Source organism: Rhinolophus hipposideros (assembly GCF_964194185.1).
Source record: "Rhinolophus hipposideros genome assembly, chromosome: 9".
NCBI classification, from domain to species: Eukaryota; Metazoa; Chordata; class Mammalia; order Chiroptera; family Rhinolophidae; genus Rhinolophus; species Rhinolophus hipposideros.
In genome coordinates, this window is record NC_138055.1 from 38,696,609 (window position 1) to 38,714,203 (window position 17,595).

At 38.1% G+C, this 17,595-nt stretch overlaps 3 protein-coding genes across 38 annotated transcripts in view; all 3 read left to right on the plus strand.

Moving 5' to 3' along the window:
• Nucleotides 1–3,641, plus strand: part of PPFIBP1 (PPFIA binding protein 1) — a 172,868-nt gene extending 169,227 nt beyond the window's left edge. For all 30 annotated transcript variants that reach the window (XM_081061304.1, XM_081061295.1, XM_081061319.1 and 27 more), the window contains 3 exons: nucleotides 698–877; nucleotides 1,578–1,643; nucleotides 1,786–3,641. In XM_081061304.1, the coding sequence (XP_080917430.1) occupies nucleotides 698–877; nucleotides 1,578–1,643; nucleotides 1,786–1,872 (333 nt within the window). In that variant the 3' untranslated portion in view covers nucleotides 1,873–3,641. The remainder of the gene's footprint in view (nucleotides 1–697; nucleotides 878–1,577; nucleotides 1,644–1,785) is intronic.
• On the plus strand, nucleotides 3,641–7,323 carry REP15 (RAB15 effector protein). Its single transcript, XM_081061325.1, has one exon. It carries the CDS (start codon nucleotides 4,325–4,327, stop codon nucleotides 5,033–5,035), a length of 711 nt encoding a protein of 236 aa, XP_080917451.1. The 5' UTR covers nucleotides 3,641–4,324; the 3' UTR covers nucleotides 5,036–7,323.
• A 3,920-nt stretch (nucleotides 7,324–11,243) lies between these two features.
• Nucleotides 11,244–17,595, plus strand: part of MRPS35 (mitochondrial ribosomal protein S35) — a 39,720-nt gene continuing 33,368 nt past the window's right edge. For 2 of the 7 annotated variants that reach the window (XM_081061267.1, XM_081061268.1), the window contains exons 1-3: nucleotides 11,244–11,458; nucleotides 14,997–15,043; nucleotides 16,178–16,345. In XM_081061267.1, coding sequence (XP_080917393.1) covers nucleotides 11,347–11,458; nucleotides 14,997–15,043; nucleotides 16,178–16,345 — 327 coding nt within the window. In that variant the 5' untranslated portion in view covers nucleotides 11,244–11,346. Of the gene's footprint in view, nucleotides 11,496–11,596; nucleotides 12,132–12,756; nucleotides 12,822–13,243; nucleotides 13,593–14,996; nucleotides 15,044–16,177; nucleotides 16,346–17,595 lie in introns of those variants that run through there. The other 5 variants (XM_081061272.1, XM_081061273.1, XM_081061269.1 and 2 more) reach the window with 5 other exon arrangements.

Below are 17,595 nucleotides of genomic sequence, written 5' to 3' on the forward strand. Positions count from 1 at the left end.
TCCCTTAAAAGATGTGCCTCTGAGAGATTCTGTTCTATATAAATTCTCAGCATCAGCCTGATCATCATCTTCTTAACCAATAGTCTCAGGGACTACCCAGTGACTAAGATGGAGATTGTCTTCTAAGTTTCACTGGACATTTTTTTCTCCAAAAGACAGAGATTCTTTTAGCAGTCACTTGGAAGCATAACAGGCATACAAGATACCGTAGCCTCACCCAAAAAGAAAATACAGTAAGGACCTTTTTCTTTTGCTGGTCTTAGATTGGAAAACCTTGCAAAATTGGATTTAGCCCTGAGAAATCCCATTGCATTAAGTTCTGTTTAATCAAAACTAAGCCTCTTGGCATATTTTGCTTTTATCACTGTGACTACCCAGCTATTAGGTTGCTGCAAAAGTAATTGCGGTTTAAAAGGTTAAAAAACAATTGCAAAAACCGCAATTACTTTTGCACCAACCCTAATAGTGTGAATCAGGAGAAGTGTAATCTTCTGAGATTAATGACAAGGATTATTTATCATATTTGGATGCATCAATTGTATGCCTAGGATATCTCTGCTTTTGTTATACAAATTGAGTCATTCAGTTGCTTTTCTCTATACGATGAAGTGAATAATTAAATTACACGTGTTATTAGTTCTTTGTCATACGAATTTTATCAAATCCCTGGATGTTTTTCTTTTTTTTTCTGTTAAAGCCAAAGAAACTTACCTTTGGTAATTTTGGGAATCTGAGAAAGAAGAAACAAGAGGATGGGGAAGAATATGTTTGTCCAATGGAATTGGGACAGGCATCAGGAAGTACATCTAAGAAAGGATTTAAACCTGGTTTGGACATGCACCTATATGACGAAGATGATTTGGATCGGTTAGAGCAGGTGAATGCAACACTGTACAGCGGCTTTACAGTTCTTCCAGCATTGAAACACTAAAGGGAAACTGTGCACTGGCTCTACTAATCAAAGACGTTTTCTTAAAATGCCTAAAAATAAAGATAACGCTAGTAATAGTAGAGTAATGATGGACTTACAGGTTGCTTACTACATCCCAGGCTCTATGCTAAGCACTTACCATACATTAACGTTCATAGCAATCCTAAAACATAGGGAGCATTGGTACCCTAATTTTAGAGAGAAGGAGACTGAGGCACCGAGAGATTAAGTACCTTCCCTAAGATAGGAGAACTGGGATTCCAACTTGTCAAAGTCTGTGCCGCTTACCAATGTTATACCGTCTCTGTATTGAGAAAAACTAGGTTTTAAAACAACTCAGGAATGGACAACTCCTGCTACTTAGCTTTTTCAGTATGAAGTCATGGGACTGAATATTGCCCTTTATTCAAACATTCTTTGGTGCTAATGTCAAGATCAGAGCATCAGGCTAGATGTGTCAATGAAGGGCTTCTTCTAATTTTTAACATCCAATTGCAGTAGTGGGAGGAGGTTATCATCAGAAGTGTTCTGTTTCTCCTATCCCTTTCAGTACAACTTGCATTATTTCTTCTCTTTTGTTCATTTTGCTGCGCTTTGCTTGAAATTGTGCAAATGAGTATGTCACATTATGCTATGTTCTTTGCAGATGGAAGATTCAGAAGGGACAGTGAGGCAGATAGGTGCGTTCTCTGAAGGCATCAACAACCTAACAGTAAGTTTGTAAAATGAATCTGCAATCTTATTCTAAAAATATCTTTGAAAATAACCCTGAGGGACTGAATGGATAGTGGAGAATGTGTAGCTTTGAGCTCTTGGCTCTCAGTGTGTGTGACTCCCATCTCCTTGTTTTCCAGCACATGTTAAAGGAAGATGACATGTTTAAAGATTTTGCTGCCCGTTCCCCCAGTGCCAGCATTACAGATGAAGACTCAAACGTTTGACCGTAGCACCGGGATGAGCATGAGGAGCCGTTGGTCCCTTTCCGCTTTCTTTCTCAAACACACAGTACATACAACAAGCAATAGATTGTATATTGTTTATTGTTCCAACTTTTGCTCATTTAGAAGTGGAAATGGAAAGCAGGGGAATATATGCCTATTCTAAAGTTGCTACGGAAAGTGAGACACTGGTGAATGAGAGTATAATTGTTTTTCTTCTATTTAATGTAAAAATCTGTGATATATTATATTTAAAGTGTTGCATTTATTTTGAGTACTTTACCATAGTGTTTCCATTTACATTCACAGTACGGAAGATTTGGGAAGCAGTAACCCGTATGTGGGTGATTCTGCCACCTTGGTGTGACAGCACGGCAGCCACTAAAGCAGAACATGATATGCTTTCAAAATCAATATGTGGAATCTCTTTAAGCATTCTGTGTACCCACTAAATGCCAGCCACACCAACACTTGCCTCTTACTGTCCTGTTTTTATATATTTTTCTAAATATCTGTATATATTTAGTACATAGAAAATAGAACGTTTATTTTGTGACAGAAGAAGGATGGTAAAAAGATCACATTGAAAAAAATACAGTGATCAAAATTTTCATATATCAGCTGGTTCTTGGAGAAGTCAAGATGCTCTTTCTCCACAACTGAATATTAAAGATGTTCATCATTCAGACTAAATTAGTATATACGAAATAACCCTTCTTTGATGACATATCACAAAATTTTTGATTAGTTTTTTTAAGAATTTCAACCTTAATTTGGATTCTTTTAACTCATAAGGAAGAACTCAAGGGACATTTTACATACTATCAATTTGAATGCGTTCACAAGCTGCCCCCAAATTTGTAGAAATAACTTTTGAAGAAACCAAACCCAAATGAAAACCTTTACAGTATTAAGTTTCTTATTCTTCTCTTTGCTAAATATATCATTACATCAAAATACTAACCGTCTGACTAATGAGGTTAATTGTACATTTCTCAGGCCATTAATGAGTGGAATCTTTTTAAAAAGCGAAATATTTCTCTGAACATTTTGTCTCCATCAGAGTTCAGCAACTGAGGCTGCCAAATTAGTTTTATAATGGCTATATTGTAATGATAAAATGTAGTTTATGTATTCCTGTAGCACAGGGCCCAAATATTCTTTTTAAAGAAAATAGAAAGCTGCAGCAAAAACTGTGTTTATTATTTTTTAGGGGTATTAGAAAAAATATTCTTTGTTGATTTGGTATTACATCATTACTCATGATAGCCAACTGTGGTAAAGATGGTTTTTCACAAATTGGCATAGGGGTGGGCAGTTCAATATATGCCAGTGGACTTGCTTTTGAACTGGATTTGAATGTCAGTGGTATGATCTTGCAAGTTATTAGCAAGTTACCAAGCTTTTCGTCAAGGAACCTGTAGTACTGAATTACTGTTTACTCATAACTAAAATAATTTGATCCTAATAATAACCTTTTGCTCCTGACCATTCATTATTTGGTAATTGTATTGGACTCTTACTGTGTTTGTGTTTTATTTTAATGTGGATATATGTCACCATTTAAAAAATAATTTGTTATTCAAAACTGGTTAAAAACACCAGGAGACTGTTAGAGATGCCAAATATTCTTTATTCAGGACAATGTAACATAACTGATGATATGTGATAAGGTTAAAAATTTTTTGATGAAATATATTTTATTTACAAAATATTATACACTGTTGGTATTACCACATGAAAAGAAATAAAGTCAATTGATAATTGTCTCATATTTTTATTATTTACTTTATTTTCCTTTGTTCAGAATAACCAGTAGGCTTTATTTCTGATAAAGAGGACAGGAACACTAAATCTTTACAATTCACAAACTTCTGTAAATGTGTTTGAGTCAGGGTTATAGAATATATCAAGGGATAGAAATTTGAGGGCTTTGTTTGAGAAACTGTTGTATGAAAGGAAATATGGGCAGCTGCACTGGGGGGATGAAGAATCATGGTAGAGAGGAACTTGGGGGGAAAAAAAGAGAGGTGATTTGCCTGCAAATTTGAAGAAGTCGTAGAAAGTGTATGCTCTTTAAAGAATTAAATACTCTTTTTAATTGAACTCACATTTGAAAAGAGGAAACATATCTTGGAAGAGATCACCAAATATTGAAAGTAGAGTGACTACAACTGGAGAAGAACAGATGTTTTTTGTGAAAGGTACTATCTCTAACTTAATAAACCTGCAGGAATCTATATGAATACAGCACACCCCGTTGGCAAACAGGGAGACCTGTTTGTTTAGCTGTCCACATATATGCTTAGCCACCCAAGTAAGCTGTAGAGCTAGAAAACCACGACTGCGTTAACAGATGTGACTTCACTGCAAGACTTACTCTGAGAAAGAAGTCCTTCTGAATGAGGTTCACATGTTTGAGATTGGGAAGCAGTATTGATTGGATGCAGAGAAAATGGGGCAAAAACCATCACAACAATTGGCTCTGAAGGACAGCGAAGAAGTTCTTAGCGTCTGTGAGGCTGTCAGTGGAGCTATGATCTACGCAGCTCGGAAAGTGCAGGAGTACCTTGGCTTTGCAGACCCTCTGAGCAATCTCTGCCCAGCTCCAAACACTTTAAATGAAATCTTCTTAATTCACTTCGTCACCTTCTGCCAAGAAAAGGGAGTTACTGGGCGTCTCACCACCACCAAGATGACCAAGCACCAGGCCTCATTATTTGGGGCAGACTGGATTTGGACCTTTTGGGGATCCAATAAGCACATCAGGCTTCAGTTGGCCGTCCAGACTCTGCAGATGTCTTCTCTCCATCCTGTGGAATCTGAGCATGGTGACCTCTCCAATCCAGAATCCAGGGCAGAAGAATCTTCCCAGAAGAGAAGCAGATTTGATAAGCTGGAAGAATTCTGTAACTTGATAGGAGAGGATTGTCTGGGCCTCTTTATCATCTTTGGTGTACCAGGAAAGCCTAAAGACATCAGGGGAGTTGTCCTGGACAGTGTCAAAAGTGAGCCCGTGAGGGACCATGTACCAGGAGGGCAGGCTGTGGCACAATTTATCCTGGAAACTGAAGATTCTGTCTCCATCAGAGAGCTGCTTGGAAACTGTCTGAGTAAGAAAGATGGGCTAAGAGAGGTGGGCAAGGTTTATATTAGCATCCTCTGAACTGGATGTATGTGATAAGACTGGTCTGTAAAATGAAAAGAAAAAGGTATTTTATTCTAGTAAGCAGGCTCATCAATTTGTGAAAATGATCACCTGGGTCAAAACGTATTAGGGTCATGATTATGGAGAGGAAAAATACCCTTCCCGTATTGCGGGGAAAACTGACAATTTAGCTTAATCTTTCATTTATTTACTCAATAATGGAAGAGAAGGGGAGGATCATAGAGTCACCCTTAAAGTTTGATTTATCAAAAAAAAAGTATTTGTTTGAAATAAGTCTATCTCTTGAAAATGTAAAATGTGTTTTTGCTGTGGGTGTGAGATGGGTAGGGTGAGGAGGTGTGTAAGACTGTAAAACAGGTTTAATTACGTTTACAATATGAGTTCCAATTCAGAACTCCTAAGCAAAACCTTCCACTCTCTCAAACCTCTCTCCTTACTCATCCCAAATTGCTTCCTCTACACAGAGAGGACCCTGGTGGGATTCATTTTGTGATGTGCTTGCGTGTTAGAGACAGTGACCCATATAACAATCACTTGTAGTAATGATTAACATTTGTTTAGCCTTTGCAACAAGGAAAGTATATTCACATACAAAAACCATCATTGCTTAAAAGCCTGCGTGGGATTATAACAGTAGTGTTGGGGAGGAAAAATAATTTCCCCTCTACCCTTATAGAAGGTAGAAGCAAAAAATGCTTAAAAATGTAAAGGGAAGATAGATTCATTCACACATGATTGCTCTTACACTTTAGGTCCTGTTCTATTCCCTGCCAATCCAGCAGTAAAAAGAACAAAGTCCCTGTTCTTGGGGAGTTTCCCTCTTAATGATGGAAGACAAAATAAATATATGTGCCTATATTTAAAATGTACATTTAAAATATATATCAGGGGTGCTGTAAAGAAAACTAAAGCATGGGTAAGGGGGCAGAGTGAAGGAGGTGCTGTTTTATATGGGATAGTTAAGGCCTCAATGAGAAGCGGGCAGTTAACCAGAAATCTGAATGAAGAGAGCATCGTGCAGATATCTGGAAGAGTGTTCTGGGCGTAGGGAACTGCAGATGTAAAGGGCTTGAAATGGGAGTGCATCTGATATGTTTGAGGCACAGCAAAAGAGGCTGGTGTGGATGGAACAGAGTGAGCCAGAGGTAGAGTGATAGGAGACAAGGTCAGAGAAATGGCAGGCAAACAGATAAAGCAGATCATACTTGTAAGGACTTTGGTTTTTATTGAGTGATATAGGGAGACAAATGCCTTGATCTCACTTATCCTTAAAAAACCTCACTTGATTACTGGATGGAGACTAGATTGTAGGGAGGAAAGAGTGGAAGCAGAGCCTAGGAGGACAGGTAGGAAGCTGTTATAATAAACCAGATGAGAGAAAAGGGTGGCCTGGACCAAAGTGGCAGAGGAGGAGGGGTGAAGAGGTCGAATTTAGGACTCATTGAAAGTAAAAACATACAGCATTTGCTGATTGGATGAAGGATATGAAATATATCACAATTAGAATGTTGTAATTCCAAGCTTCTTAAATATTAAGAATATATGCAAAGGCAGAACTAAATTTATCTTTGACATTCCTTCATTCCAGGAAACCAAAAGATCAAGGCAAGCGTTTAAGCCCTCTACCTTCAGTAAGTGAACACGAATAGACACAGGAGATATCTCTTGAAGTTATTAAACAATAATTATTCCTACTTTGAATGTGCCTGGAAGGTTATAATCCCCTATTAATGTTTCCTTCGCGTATAGTGACCCTTGTCTGCAGCAATGCTGTGTAGAGTACGCAATCAAGAAGGTGGTGTAGTATAGTAGTAAAAAGAGTATTCAAATTGGAATCAGATGTGGATTTGAGTCTCAATGCTCTTAAGAGCAGAGTCTAGGGGCTTAACTCTTTGTTTTCTTATCTGTACAATGGGAAGACTTCAACTTACTCAAAGGAGACAATGCTTGTGACAAAGTTTTCTATACTAAAGTGTAAGCTGACCAAAATTTTGAAGTCTATTACAAGTTGTGAGTATTCATGTTATAAACAGCTGGATGTTACAAATAGCTGGATGATATAAATCAGACTTAACTAAATATCTTTAATTAAAATAAAAACAAAGCTTTTGCTGATTTAAAAAATATTGTTTTCTCTCTTTTTAAAAAAATCTGCATTCTGGTGTAAAAATTCAAGTACAGAAATGTGAAAGTTAAGTCTTCAGGAGTCTCACCTCCACCCCATACCTATTCCTTCCAGTTTACTGTTTACCCTTCCAGAACCTGTACTGTATATTAAAAATATTTTACACAAATGGAGTTGTATGCTTTATAAATGCCTTATAACCTTAAAAACTTAACTAAATATGTATATGCTAATAGACTATATATATGTTATACATACATATATATATGCTAATAGATTTACAACCACTTACTTCTTTTTAAGGATGACATCAATGGTTCTCAGTCCTGTTTGCATATTAGATTCACTTGGGGAACTTAAAAACAAAAACCAAAAAACATCAGTGCTCCAAACACACCTAGAGCAATTAATTAGCATCTCAGAAGTAGGGGCTCTAAATGATTATTTTAATATCTCTTGAAGTAATTCTAAGGTTCAACCAGGATTTATACTCATGTGTCTAAGCACTAGTTGATATTGTATGTATATACCATAACATTTAACCTATATTGTTTTGATGGATATTTAGGTGGCAAAGTCCATTCACATACCTGGATATTTGCATATTGTGTATTTACCATGCTTATGAATAACCATGCCTTGTTCACTCACTTTTTATAAAGAAGTTAGTTTTGATTAATAGCAGACCTCTGATAATCATTGGATTAATCCAGGAGTTAAGTAATAAACACCTATTATAAAAAGCCTTAATATTTAAAATTGTTCTATACAGGACTGTTTACATAATTTGTGGGGTCCAGTGCAAAATGAAAATGTGGGGCCCTTTGTTCAAAATTTATTAAAAATTTCAAGGCAGGGAAAACAGAGCATTAAGCAAGCGTAGAGCTTTCTAAGAGCAAGTCACATGCCCATGAAACCAGTTTGGTTTCTACAATATATTGGGTTATTTGGTCATGAAGCCTGAAGAAAAGATTTTTATCATGAGTGATTGTACTGTAAGATCCTTTCCAATTGAAAAATTATGTAATTTTTAGTGACTCCTATGTATATGATAATACATGCTTTACACTGCATGAAACATATTGCCTGTTGATAGCATTACAAATCAGTTTTTAATATAGAATGAACTTTATTGTACTTGATGCCTGGGAAAACAATAAGAAGTATTTCTCTGTCTACTCTAATTCTTGTCATATCTATCCATTTTATTCTTAGGGAGAGAATAAAACAAAAGACAGAAAGAATAGGAAGGTAGACAGAGGACCTAAGTCTCTTAATATCTTGCTCAGAAATTGAAAATTCTCTGAATATAACTAAATCTGTAAGATTTCAGACCTCTTATCCCAAAATTTCTATGGTATAAGCCTTGCAATTTTATCGTACTAAAATACAGAGGGTGCCAAAAAAATGCATACACATTTTAAGTAAGGAAAAAAACTATTAAAATTGTAATACTTGATATATTAATATACCAATAACAAAAGATGAATACAAGTTACGTGTTTATATTTTTTTGGCACCCCTGGTATACAAACTCAAGAAAGAAAAAGTGGCTGTTTTATTGATTCTGAGCTTAATTCCAATGGCCACCATTTATATTACACCTTCTGAAATATAACTCATTCTCTATGGTCCTGAGTAAGACGTTGTTGTTCCTATTTTCCTTGAAATTGAAGCTCAGAGGTATTAAGTAGACTTGCCTAAGATCACAAAGAAACAGAGCCTGGATTCAAACCCCATACTCATCTGACTAAAAGGCCATCCTTTTAATATTAAAAATAGAGGAAGGGAGAAGACCGTGTGAAGATGGAGGCAGAGATTGGAATGATGTGTCTACAAACTGAGGAATGCTGTGGATTGCAAACAACCATCAGAAACTAGGAGAGTCATAAACAGATTCTTCCCTCAGAACTTCCAGAAGGAACCACTGCCAACACCTGGGTTTTAGACTTCTATCCTCTAGAACTGTGAGAAAATAAATTCCTGTTGTTCCAAGTCACCCAGTTTGTGGTACTTTACAACAGCCTTAGAAAACCAATACACCATACTTCTGCTTTGGAACAATATTGGATGGTAACAGGACAGAAAAGATGAGAATGGTGATTATTATAAATGTGTTTCCCTATAATGCCATTTATTCATCTCACTTACTGATGGATGCCCTTGGCACATTGAATGCTCACAAGTAAAATACACAAGCCACACAACTCAATTCCCCACCATTTGTCCCTGCCGCCTTTCCAGCTGCTGCCCAAGCGCTGGAGCTCAGAGTGAGTGATTCTGTTGGTGGGTAAGTCCACGCGCGGTCTCTCCAAGAGGAGTGCCCACGAGTGTAACGCACTCAGTCTCACTCAGTCACAATCTCTGCTGGTTTTCATAGCCCCAAATTATGGGTACTTCTCTCCCCAGCACTGGAACCCTGGACTGGAATCTCTCACTCCTCTAGGGGATGGGGAGGGGACACCTGCAGTTCTGCTCTGCTGGTTACATGCTTATCAAGTCAGTTGTGTTTGTTCCCAGTTGTTCCTGTGATTATAATTTTGTACATTGATTAATATTATACATACTGGTTGAAAAAATAGAGGATTTTACTAAGGGTTGTATGTATGTTAATTCATCCTAGGGTAGAAAATAAGAGAGCTCATTAAAGAATGACCATTATTTTGTAGGTCCTAATAAGTTCTTTTTGTAATTCTTACCTGATCTACACAAGAGCTAAACAAATCATTGAAAACAGTTACAGTCTATGTACACAGGGTGTTCACTCTGCACCAATATTGTCCCCAGAAGTTTGTCTATGTTAACTGCATTAGACTTACACAGCCTAGAAGTGGCCAAGCCAAGTTTTTTTTTTTTTTTTTAATGGTAAAATCTGCAAGGAAACTTTAAGTTTATTGTCCAAAGGAATGAAAACAATTTTGTTTTACTACTTCATAACTAGCTTTATAAAGGAAATATAATTTGAAGGAAAAAAAAAGTTAACATTGTCATATGAAAACAAATGACATGTTCAGAGAAAGTCTAGTGTCTTGGTCCTTGAGGTCATTGTAACAAATTGAGACCAAACTGAAGGCAGTGGAAAGATTTATTTAAGCAGTGGAAGGACACGAATAAGAAAATTCAGTAAATATAAAACCCAGCTATGTATCAGATGCTCAGAATTCAAGGGTGAACAGGCAATACTTCTGCCTTTAAGGAATTTTTAGTATAATATAGGGAAGAGACAAGGTAACAGGAATTACTGTGTAAGAATAACAGCCAAAAATTGTCTTATTTACTGTGGGCCAGATACTGTTTTGAGCACTTGACCTACACAATCTGATTTCGTCTTCCAGAAAACCAGTTAAGTTATATTACTAGCTTTATTTTACATAAAGGGAAAGTGAAGTGATAATGAAATTAAGTGCAGAAGGTCAGGAGAAGTAGTAACATGGCTCAAACCCAGGGAATTTGGCTCCAGCCCCCACCCACTTGATAATCCACACTGCCTCATATGGAGTAAGCTCAGGATATTATTGGAGCCCTTAGGGGCATGTCATTCAGACCGGGGAGGGGATACAGGATAGAGAAGAGTCAAGGAAAACAGAAAATAAAGCCTAGTTGAGAAGTAAAAGACTTGGCTTAGATGAAGGGGAGAAAGGGCAAGGGTGGTGGGCAATATGGTTTTCATATAAAAACAAGCCAAGTTTTAAACTCAAGTAATCTGGCTCAAGTGGCCATCCTTTTTAACTACTATTGGATACTTCCTCTAGCTTTGGAGCATATCATGTGCACTAGCTGAATACTCTCTTTAATCCAAGGAAGTGTAGAAAAGCAGCAATTGCTAAAGAGCAGGGCCCTAGGGTCAACTGCCTGACTCCAGGCCAAGCAGGTCCCACCCAGACCACACGTGCCCTCTGTGAGCCACATTGTCCCCAACCCTTATGTTCATTATTTGCAAGTGTCCTTGGACCGACTACGTCGATTAAAAAAAAAGAATTGTTTTTGTTTGCTTTTCATTACTTTTTTTCTGTTCTGGGGGCGTGAACTTTTGACTCGGGACCGGACTTCGCAGGCCCACGTGAATCCTGTTTCTACATCCTAGGGGCGGGGCAAGGCGGCGCGAGCATGCGCGCTGGCGGCCTCAGCCCGGCCCCGCGACGCGGACGGCGCTTGGCCTCCCCGGCTTGCCGTCGTCGCAGCCATGGCGGCCGCCGCGTTCCCCGCGTGGGTCACCCTGCCGCCGGGGGCCAGGACCCTGCGTGCCTTCTCCACTGCCGTGTCTCCAGCCACTCTTACCCAGAGACCAGGCCCGCGTGAGTGTCTGCCGTGTCGCCTCCGGGCTTTGGGGAGGTGAGAGGGCGGAATATCGGACCCATTATGGCCACCACGGTGGGGGAGCCAGCGTCGCCCGGGGGAGGCCGGTGCGTCCTCCACCCTCCTGTTGCTGGCCCAGTCGGAACAGGCGTGGATGTGGGTCCGTCCTCTGCGCGCGTGTCGCCCCATTTCCAGCCTCTGATTTCCGTTTCTGGGCCTGACGGGCGCCACGCGCTGGCTTCCCTCCCTCCGCCGTGGCCCGCGCTGTTTGGCGCTCCGCCCACCGGCCGCTGACACGGGGTCTCTGTCTAGTCACTGGTAAGGTTTCTTCGGCAGTGTCGAGCCACACATTGCCTCGAACGTTACGAGAAGCGTGCAGCTGTCCTAGAACAAAGTGCAGCGCTGGATTCCGGGCGTGGCCACGCTACCCCATGGGATGACCTTCATCCACACAGGCGTTCGTATTGAGGTGACCTTCCCTCGAGAGGTTGTAGGGATGCCTGGTACCGTGCTTGCCTTCGAAGAGTCTAGTGAAGAAGACATTTGTTAACGCAGACTACGCGGCGTGCGGTGCTGTCGGGGAAGCGCGAATGGGGTAACGGGAGCCTGGAGGAGCCCGCGAGAGTCGGGAAAGGCTCAGTTAGGGAGGGGGCACGTCCAGCCATTCGCCAGGTACTGTCCGTGGTACCTGCCATAATCTCTCTATTATTATTATTATTTTTTAAAACGTATGAATTGTTTATTTTTTTATTTATTTTTTATTTTTATTTTATTTTATTTTTACATCCCTCACACCGTGAACCCCCCTCCCCCCATCCACCACCACCCCGACCTCACACCGAGCCATCACATTACACACATAAAATTATAGTTGGCCTTCATTAATGTCCAGCCTCTGGTGTACAATGCCATGACCAGGCCTCCACAGCATCCCTGAGGTGGTCTCCCAAACAGGACACATGTCCATCGGACACCCAACAAAATCCCCAGACACTATTGAATAAGTTCCGACAGCCCAGGCTAGGCCACCATGTCTCACTTCTACAGCGGTTCCTTTACTGGACCTTATTTCCTCTCTTGCTCTTCTACATTGAATTCTCACAACAGCCGGAGTGAAGCGTTCAAAAAGCAAATCGTATCACTCCCTTGTTTACAGTCTACAAATGGTGTCTCATTGCTTTAAGATAAATGATAGATTCTGTAATGCATCATGGTGGCTCTTCATCTTCTTAACACTTGTCGCTTTCATTTTTCATTCATTTATTCATTCGACAAATACTTAACTCCTGTGTGCTAGGATACAGCACAAGTCCTTCACCTCGTGAAGTTCACACACTTTGGGGGATGTGAGACGATAAACAGGTAAACACTCTTAGTTCAATGTCAGGTGGTGATTAGTGCTATAAAGAAAAATAAAATAGGGTGTTGAGAGTGGTGGATTAGAGGCAGAGTGGCTATAGGGTAGGATGAGATGGGTAGTCCGGAAAGGCCTCCTTTAGGAATTGACGTTTGAGCAGAGTCCAGAACCATGCTGAGACCTGGGGGAAGAGCATTGTTGGCACAGGGAACTGCAGGTGCAAAGGCCCAGAACTGAGAATAAGTTTAGGGCTGTGATCAAGGAAGAGAAAAAAGGCCTATGTGGCTGGAGTTAAGTGAACAAAGAAGACAGTGGTAGTATAAGATGTCAGAAAGATGAGAAATGGCCTGATCTGTAAAGGCTTATAGGCATTTGGGTTGCATTTATTATAAATTTGGGATCACATTGGAAGACTGAACGGGGAAGTGATATAATGTGATTTACACTTTTGAAAGATCACTAGATGCTGTGTGGAGAACTAACTGTAGGAGGGTAAGACTGGAAGCAAGGAGACCAGTTTGGAAGCTCTTGTAGTAGTCCCAGAGAGAAGATGCTGATTTGGATTGAGGTAATAGTGGATAAAGTGGTGTGATTGGATTAAAGATATATTTTGAAGGTAAAGCTAACAGGACTTACTGATATGGGGCTTGAGGAAAAGTCTCAAGGAAGCATGTTAGATTTTTGTCCTGAGTAATTGGATGAATGGCAATACCATTTTCAAGGATTGGGAAGACTAGAGGAAGAAAATCAAGAGCTCTGCCAATGATGTGTTATAGGTGAGATGCCTATTTAAATATCTCCAACTGCTTTCTCAGTGCTCTCTCTGTTGTACTCCTAAATTTCAGCCATACTGAACTTTACTTTGATTTTCTGTCTTCTCTCTCTCGAGAACACTTTTCTTACTTGCCTGTTCTAGGGCTGCCTCCTGCTTATCTGTAAGGTTTTAGCTTAAAGTCATCTTCTTCAGGGAGATTTCCCCCATCTTATTGACTGGTTCAGTCCCATACTATCTGTGCCATTAATATTTATTGTTTATTTAAATTACTTGTTAAATAGTCGTCTTACTTCACAGACTTTATGTTGTGTGAGAGCAAGGACTGTGTTTCTCTTGTGCATTGCTGCCTTCCTAGTTTCTGGTACACAATATTATTCAAATAAATTTTGAATGAATAAAGGAATTACTACTGAGGGATGAATAAAAATTTATCTGATGAAGAAATGAGATGGGGAGGGAGGAAGGGATGGAAGTCAGAAAGATGGAAGGGAAGCATGTTCCAGGCAGAGAACAGAAAGCTCAGAAAGACTAAAAGGCCTGGTACCGGAAGTTCAGTGTAGTTGTGGGTCCTTGTGAAGGGAGATGAAGCTAAAGATGTGAAGAATGTGATGTCAGGATCAGCGTGTGAAGAATCTTCGAGCTACGCTAATGTCACTACTTTTTAGTCCTTAGTTTTCTTGGGTATAAATGACCTCTAAATAAGGATGGCAATAATATGTACAGTTTTTGTGAAAAGTAAGATTAAATGAAGTAACGAACAGCATTTAGCACAGTACTTAGCATGTGAAAGTGCTCAATAAATATAGTTGTTATTATCATTTTAGTATATAGCCAGACATTTATTAAGAGAGGCATATGATAATATTTTCAAAGGTATATACTGTATATAAGTAATCTGCTCTCTTATACAGTTATGTGACTTACTAGGAATGGCTCTTGACTTTTGTTACTGGTGGTATAGCATTGGCAGTTGTAATATACAATAGAGAAGGAAAAATTCAAGTGTTTTTTTCTTTTATAGAATAGAATGATTCCAGTATGAGCAAATATGTTTATAATTAGGACATTTCAAACCATTTATCTTTAAACACAAAATGTTTATTTCTAACTAGATATTTTAACTTGGAAAAGTGAGTTTATTTGACTATGAACCTTAAAATTTTTTGAAAGTATTTCTTTAGATGATGAGTTCATCTTATATTTAAATAACTGGAATTATTGTAACTATTTCTGACTTTTCATTTCATTAAAATGGTTTTATTTCCTGAGCTTACAGATGATGGATTATTGTTTTATATTTTTGTTATTGAATACCTTAAATTGTGTTCAAATTATAGGATCATGATCAGTGCTGAACAATTAACTCTGTTATAAAATTCTCTATAACTATTGTGTTGTCTTTTAGGCACAACAGAAAAAGCACCCAGATCTGACAGACCACTGAGAAGAAAGGTAAACAATTAATGTACTCTAACATAATATACTATTTTAATGGTTTCTGAAGTTCTAAAGTGAGGCAGATAATCACAATGAGGCAGAAGGGTACCTCACAATGAGAAGAAGGATTCACAGGGGATGTTTACTTGATGGCTCCCACAGTCTTGATTCTAGTCTTTGACTGCGTCTTTGTCAGAACCCTGAGAATGGATCATCTTTGAGAGGTGGACTCACTGACATAATCCCAGGAAACAGTACAACCAGAATATAGAATTATTTTCCATGATGCTTTTAAGTCAGGAACCTGGAATGTATGCATTAATCTAACCAATTTGGTCTCACCCTGTGGGTATGTCTGTGGAGGAATCCAAATTATAAAGTCCCTTGGAGAACATGGAGTCAGAACAAAGGCACATTACTTGGAAGTTAAATGGTATCAAATTATAATAGTCCAGAATAGTCATTTTCGTAGGAATTTTACTGCTTCAGTATGTACACTACACTGGTTTTGATATTGCTTAGATGGGTGTTACTGAATTTTACCTCCTTAAACATGCTTTTGTATACTGGCCATCCTTCTATTGAATATAGTAAAACACACACACACACACACACACACACGTATGTTAATGTAATTGACTAAGCTATCATGTAGCTATCCTTGGGCCTTGGGGATACATAATTTCTCGTTATGTATTTATTCAATTAGTTTAACTCTACTTATTTAAGTTCTTATTCTTTATTTTCCTTATTTCTTACTTCCTTTATTTCCAAATTCTCATTGTCACCTCATGTACTGACTTCCATCAAAGAAATTTTAAAACTTATTTCATAATATATTGTTACTCCTTTATAAACAAAATGTAAAAAGTTTACTAAAAGTCTGAGTAAATAAATAAGATACAGGCATTTTTAGTGAAGGAAATGTGCTACTAAAGGAATCCTTGCCAGAGGGATTGAAGAAACAGTGCAGAAATATTTAGGTAGGTTTAACGTGTTTTCATTCGACCAGCAGTAGCTTTGTGGGAGGTCAGATTTTTACATAGGTTGCAGTTTTGCTAGTATTTCTCTTAAACGCAGTTTTCTTTTGCTTTAAAATTAAAAAAATATGTTCATATTTAAAATGTTAAACTATTTCACGTTTCTTAGGCACTGCCTCCTAGGACAGAGAAAATGGCTGTTGACCAGGACTGGCCTAGTGTTTACCCTGTTGCAGCGCCATTTAAACCCTCGGCAGTACCTCTTCCTGTTCGAATGGGTTATCCAGTAAAGAAAGGTGTGCCCATGGCGAAGGAGGGAAATCTAGAACTTTTAAAGGTAAGATAAGTTGTTGGTTCATTGGCTAAGACTTAAATCGAAATAAATGGTGATTCTCCTCCTACTCTTACCTCTGCCCACCTTCTACTTCAAGGTTGAATATATACCAGCTTACTGTATTTTAATTTAATTTTTTTCCCAGGGAATAATGGATGTCATATTTTGATTATCGATAGTAAAGAAAAATAAAAGAATCAGGCATTTTAGAATGTAATTAATTGGTCCTATGGCTTTCCTTTTGGCTTTTTCTTTTCTATCTTTTCTGTATTGTATCTTTCAAATGGGACTAAGAAAAATGAAATAATCTCATCTGAGATTCAGAATTAGGGGGAGATGAAGGTTCCACTTGAAAAAGAGAGATTTAAAAATTTTCTGTCCAGAAAGGTAGAACATTATTTAATATTATTGTTATTGTCCTTAAACTTCTTTATTTCTCGAAGCAAAATACGTCATATTAAATGCCTCACTTGGTAGCAGCTATAATGATTTATGAACTATAGGTTTTTAAAGAAAATATAAATATGCTTAGCCTGGGAATGCATATCTTAGATGGTTTCCTTTTACATACAACAGAATTATCAATGAACTATATTTTCCATTAAATGAGAGTCTTCCTGAAAAACAGAAAAATTTGCTGAAAGGTGATGGTAAAAAATGAGATGGTAACATGGAGAAGAGGTTGTATGCCTCCGGAGAATAAGGTAAATGAAATTTGGAAATGGGAACATTTCAAGAGAAATAAGAAAACATTGAGGAAACTAGGTAATTGTTTTCCAAATGAAAGAGAAGTGAACTTATTTTAAAGAAAACATTTTTGGAAAATATCACTGTGTGAGAGAGAGTAGCAATATATTTGTAATAATACTAATGGGTGGTGAATGGTATTTTAATAGACACAAAAATCTAAACATTTAATGCACGCCACCCCTTTTAAGAATCACCTATATTTTTAGTCCAATGATGTGGTCTGTTCATTCCTAGTGAATGTCGTTGGATAAGCTAATACATGCAAAGTATATAGGACAGTGCCTATATAAATGTTATATAACCATTAGCTATTATTTTTTTCTTTTATGATTTTAAGATTATGTCTTGTTTCAAAATAAAAGTATGGAAAAATTAAGCCACCCACCCCATAATTCTAATTTTCAGTGCCTATTTTCTCTTGATTAAAATAAACTCTTTTTGTCCAACATTTAAGACCAGTACAGCGTTTGTAGTAACTGTCTACTTGTTCCAATTTTCCTTCA

Bases quoted from the DNA above. Each gene is read 5' to 3' on its own strand.
- REP15 (XM_081061325.1), top strand. From the start codon at position 4,325: ATGGGGCAAAAACCATCACAACAATTGGCTCTGAAGGACAGCGAAGAA.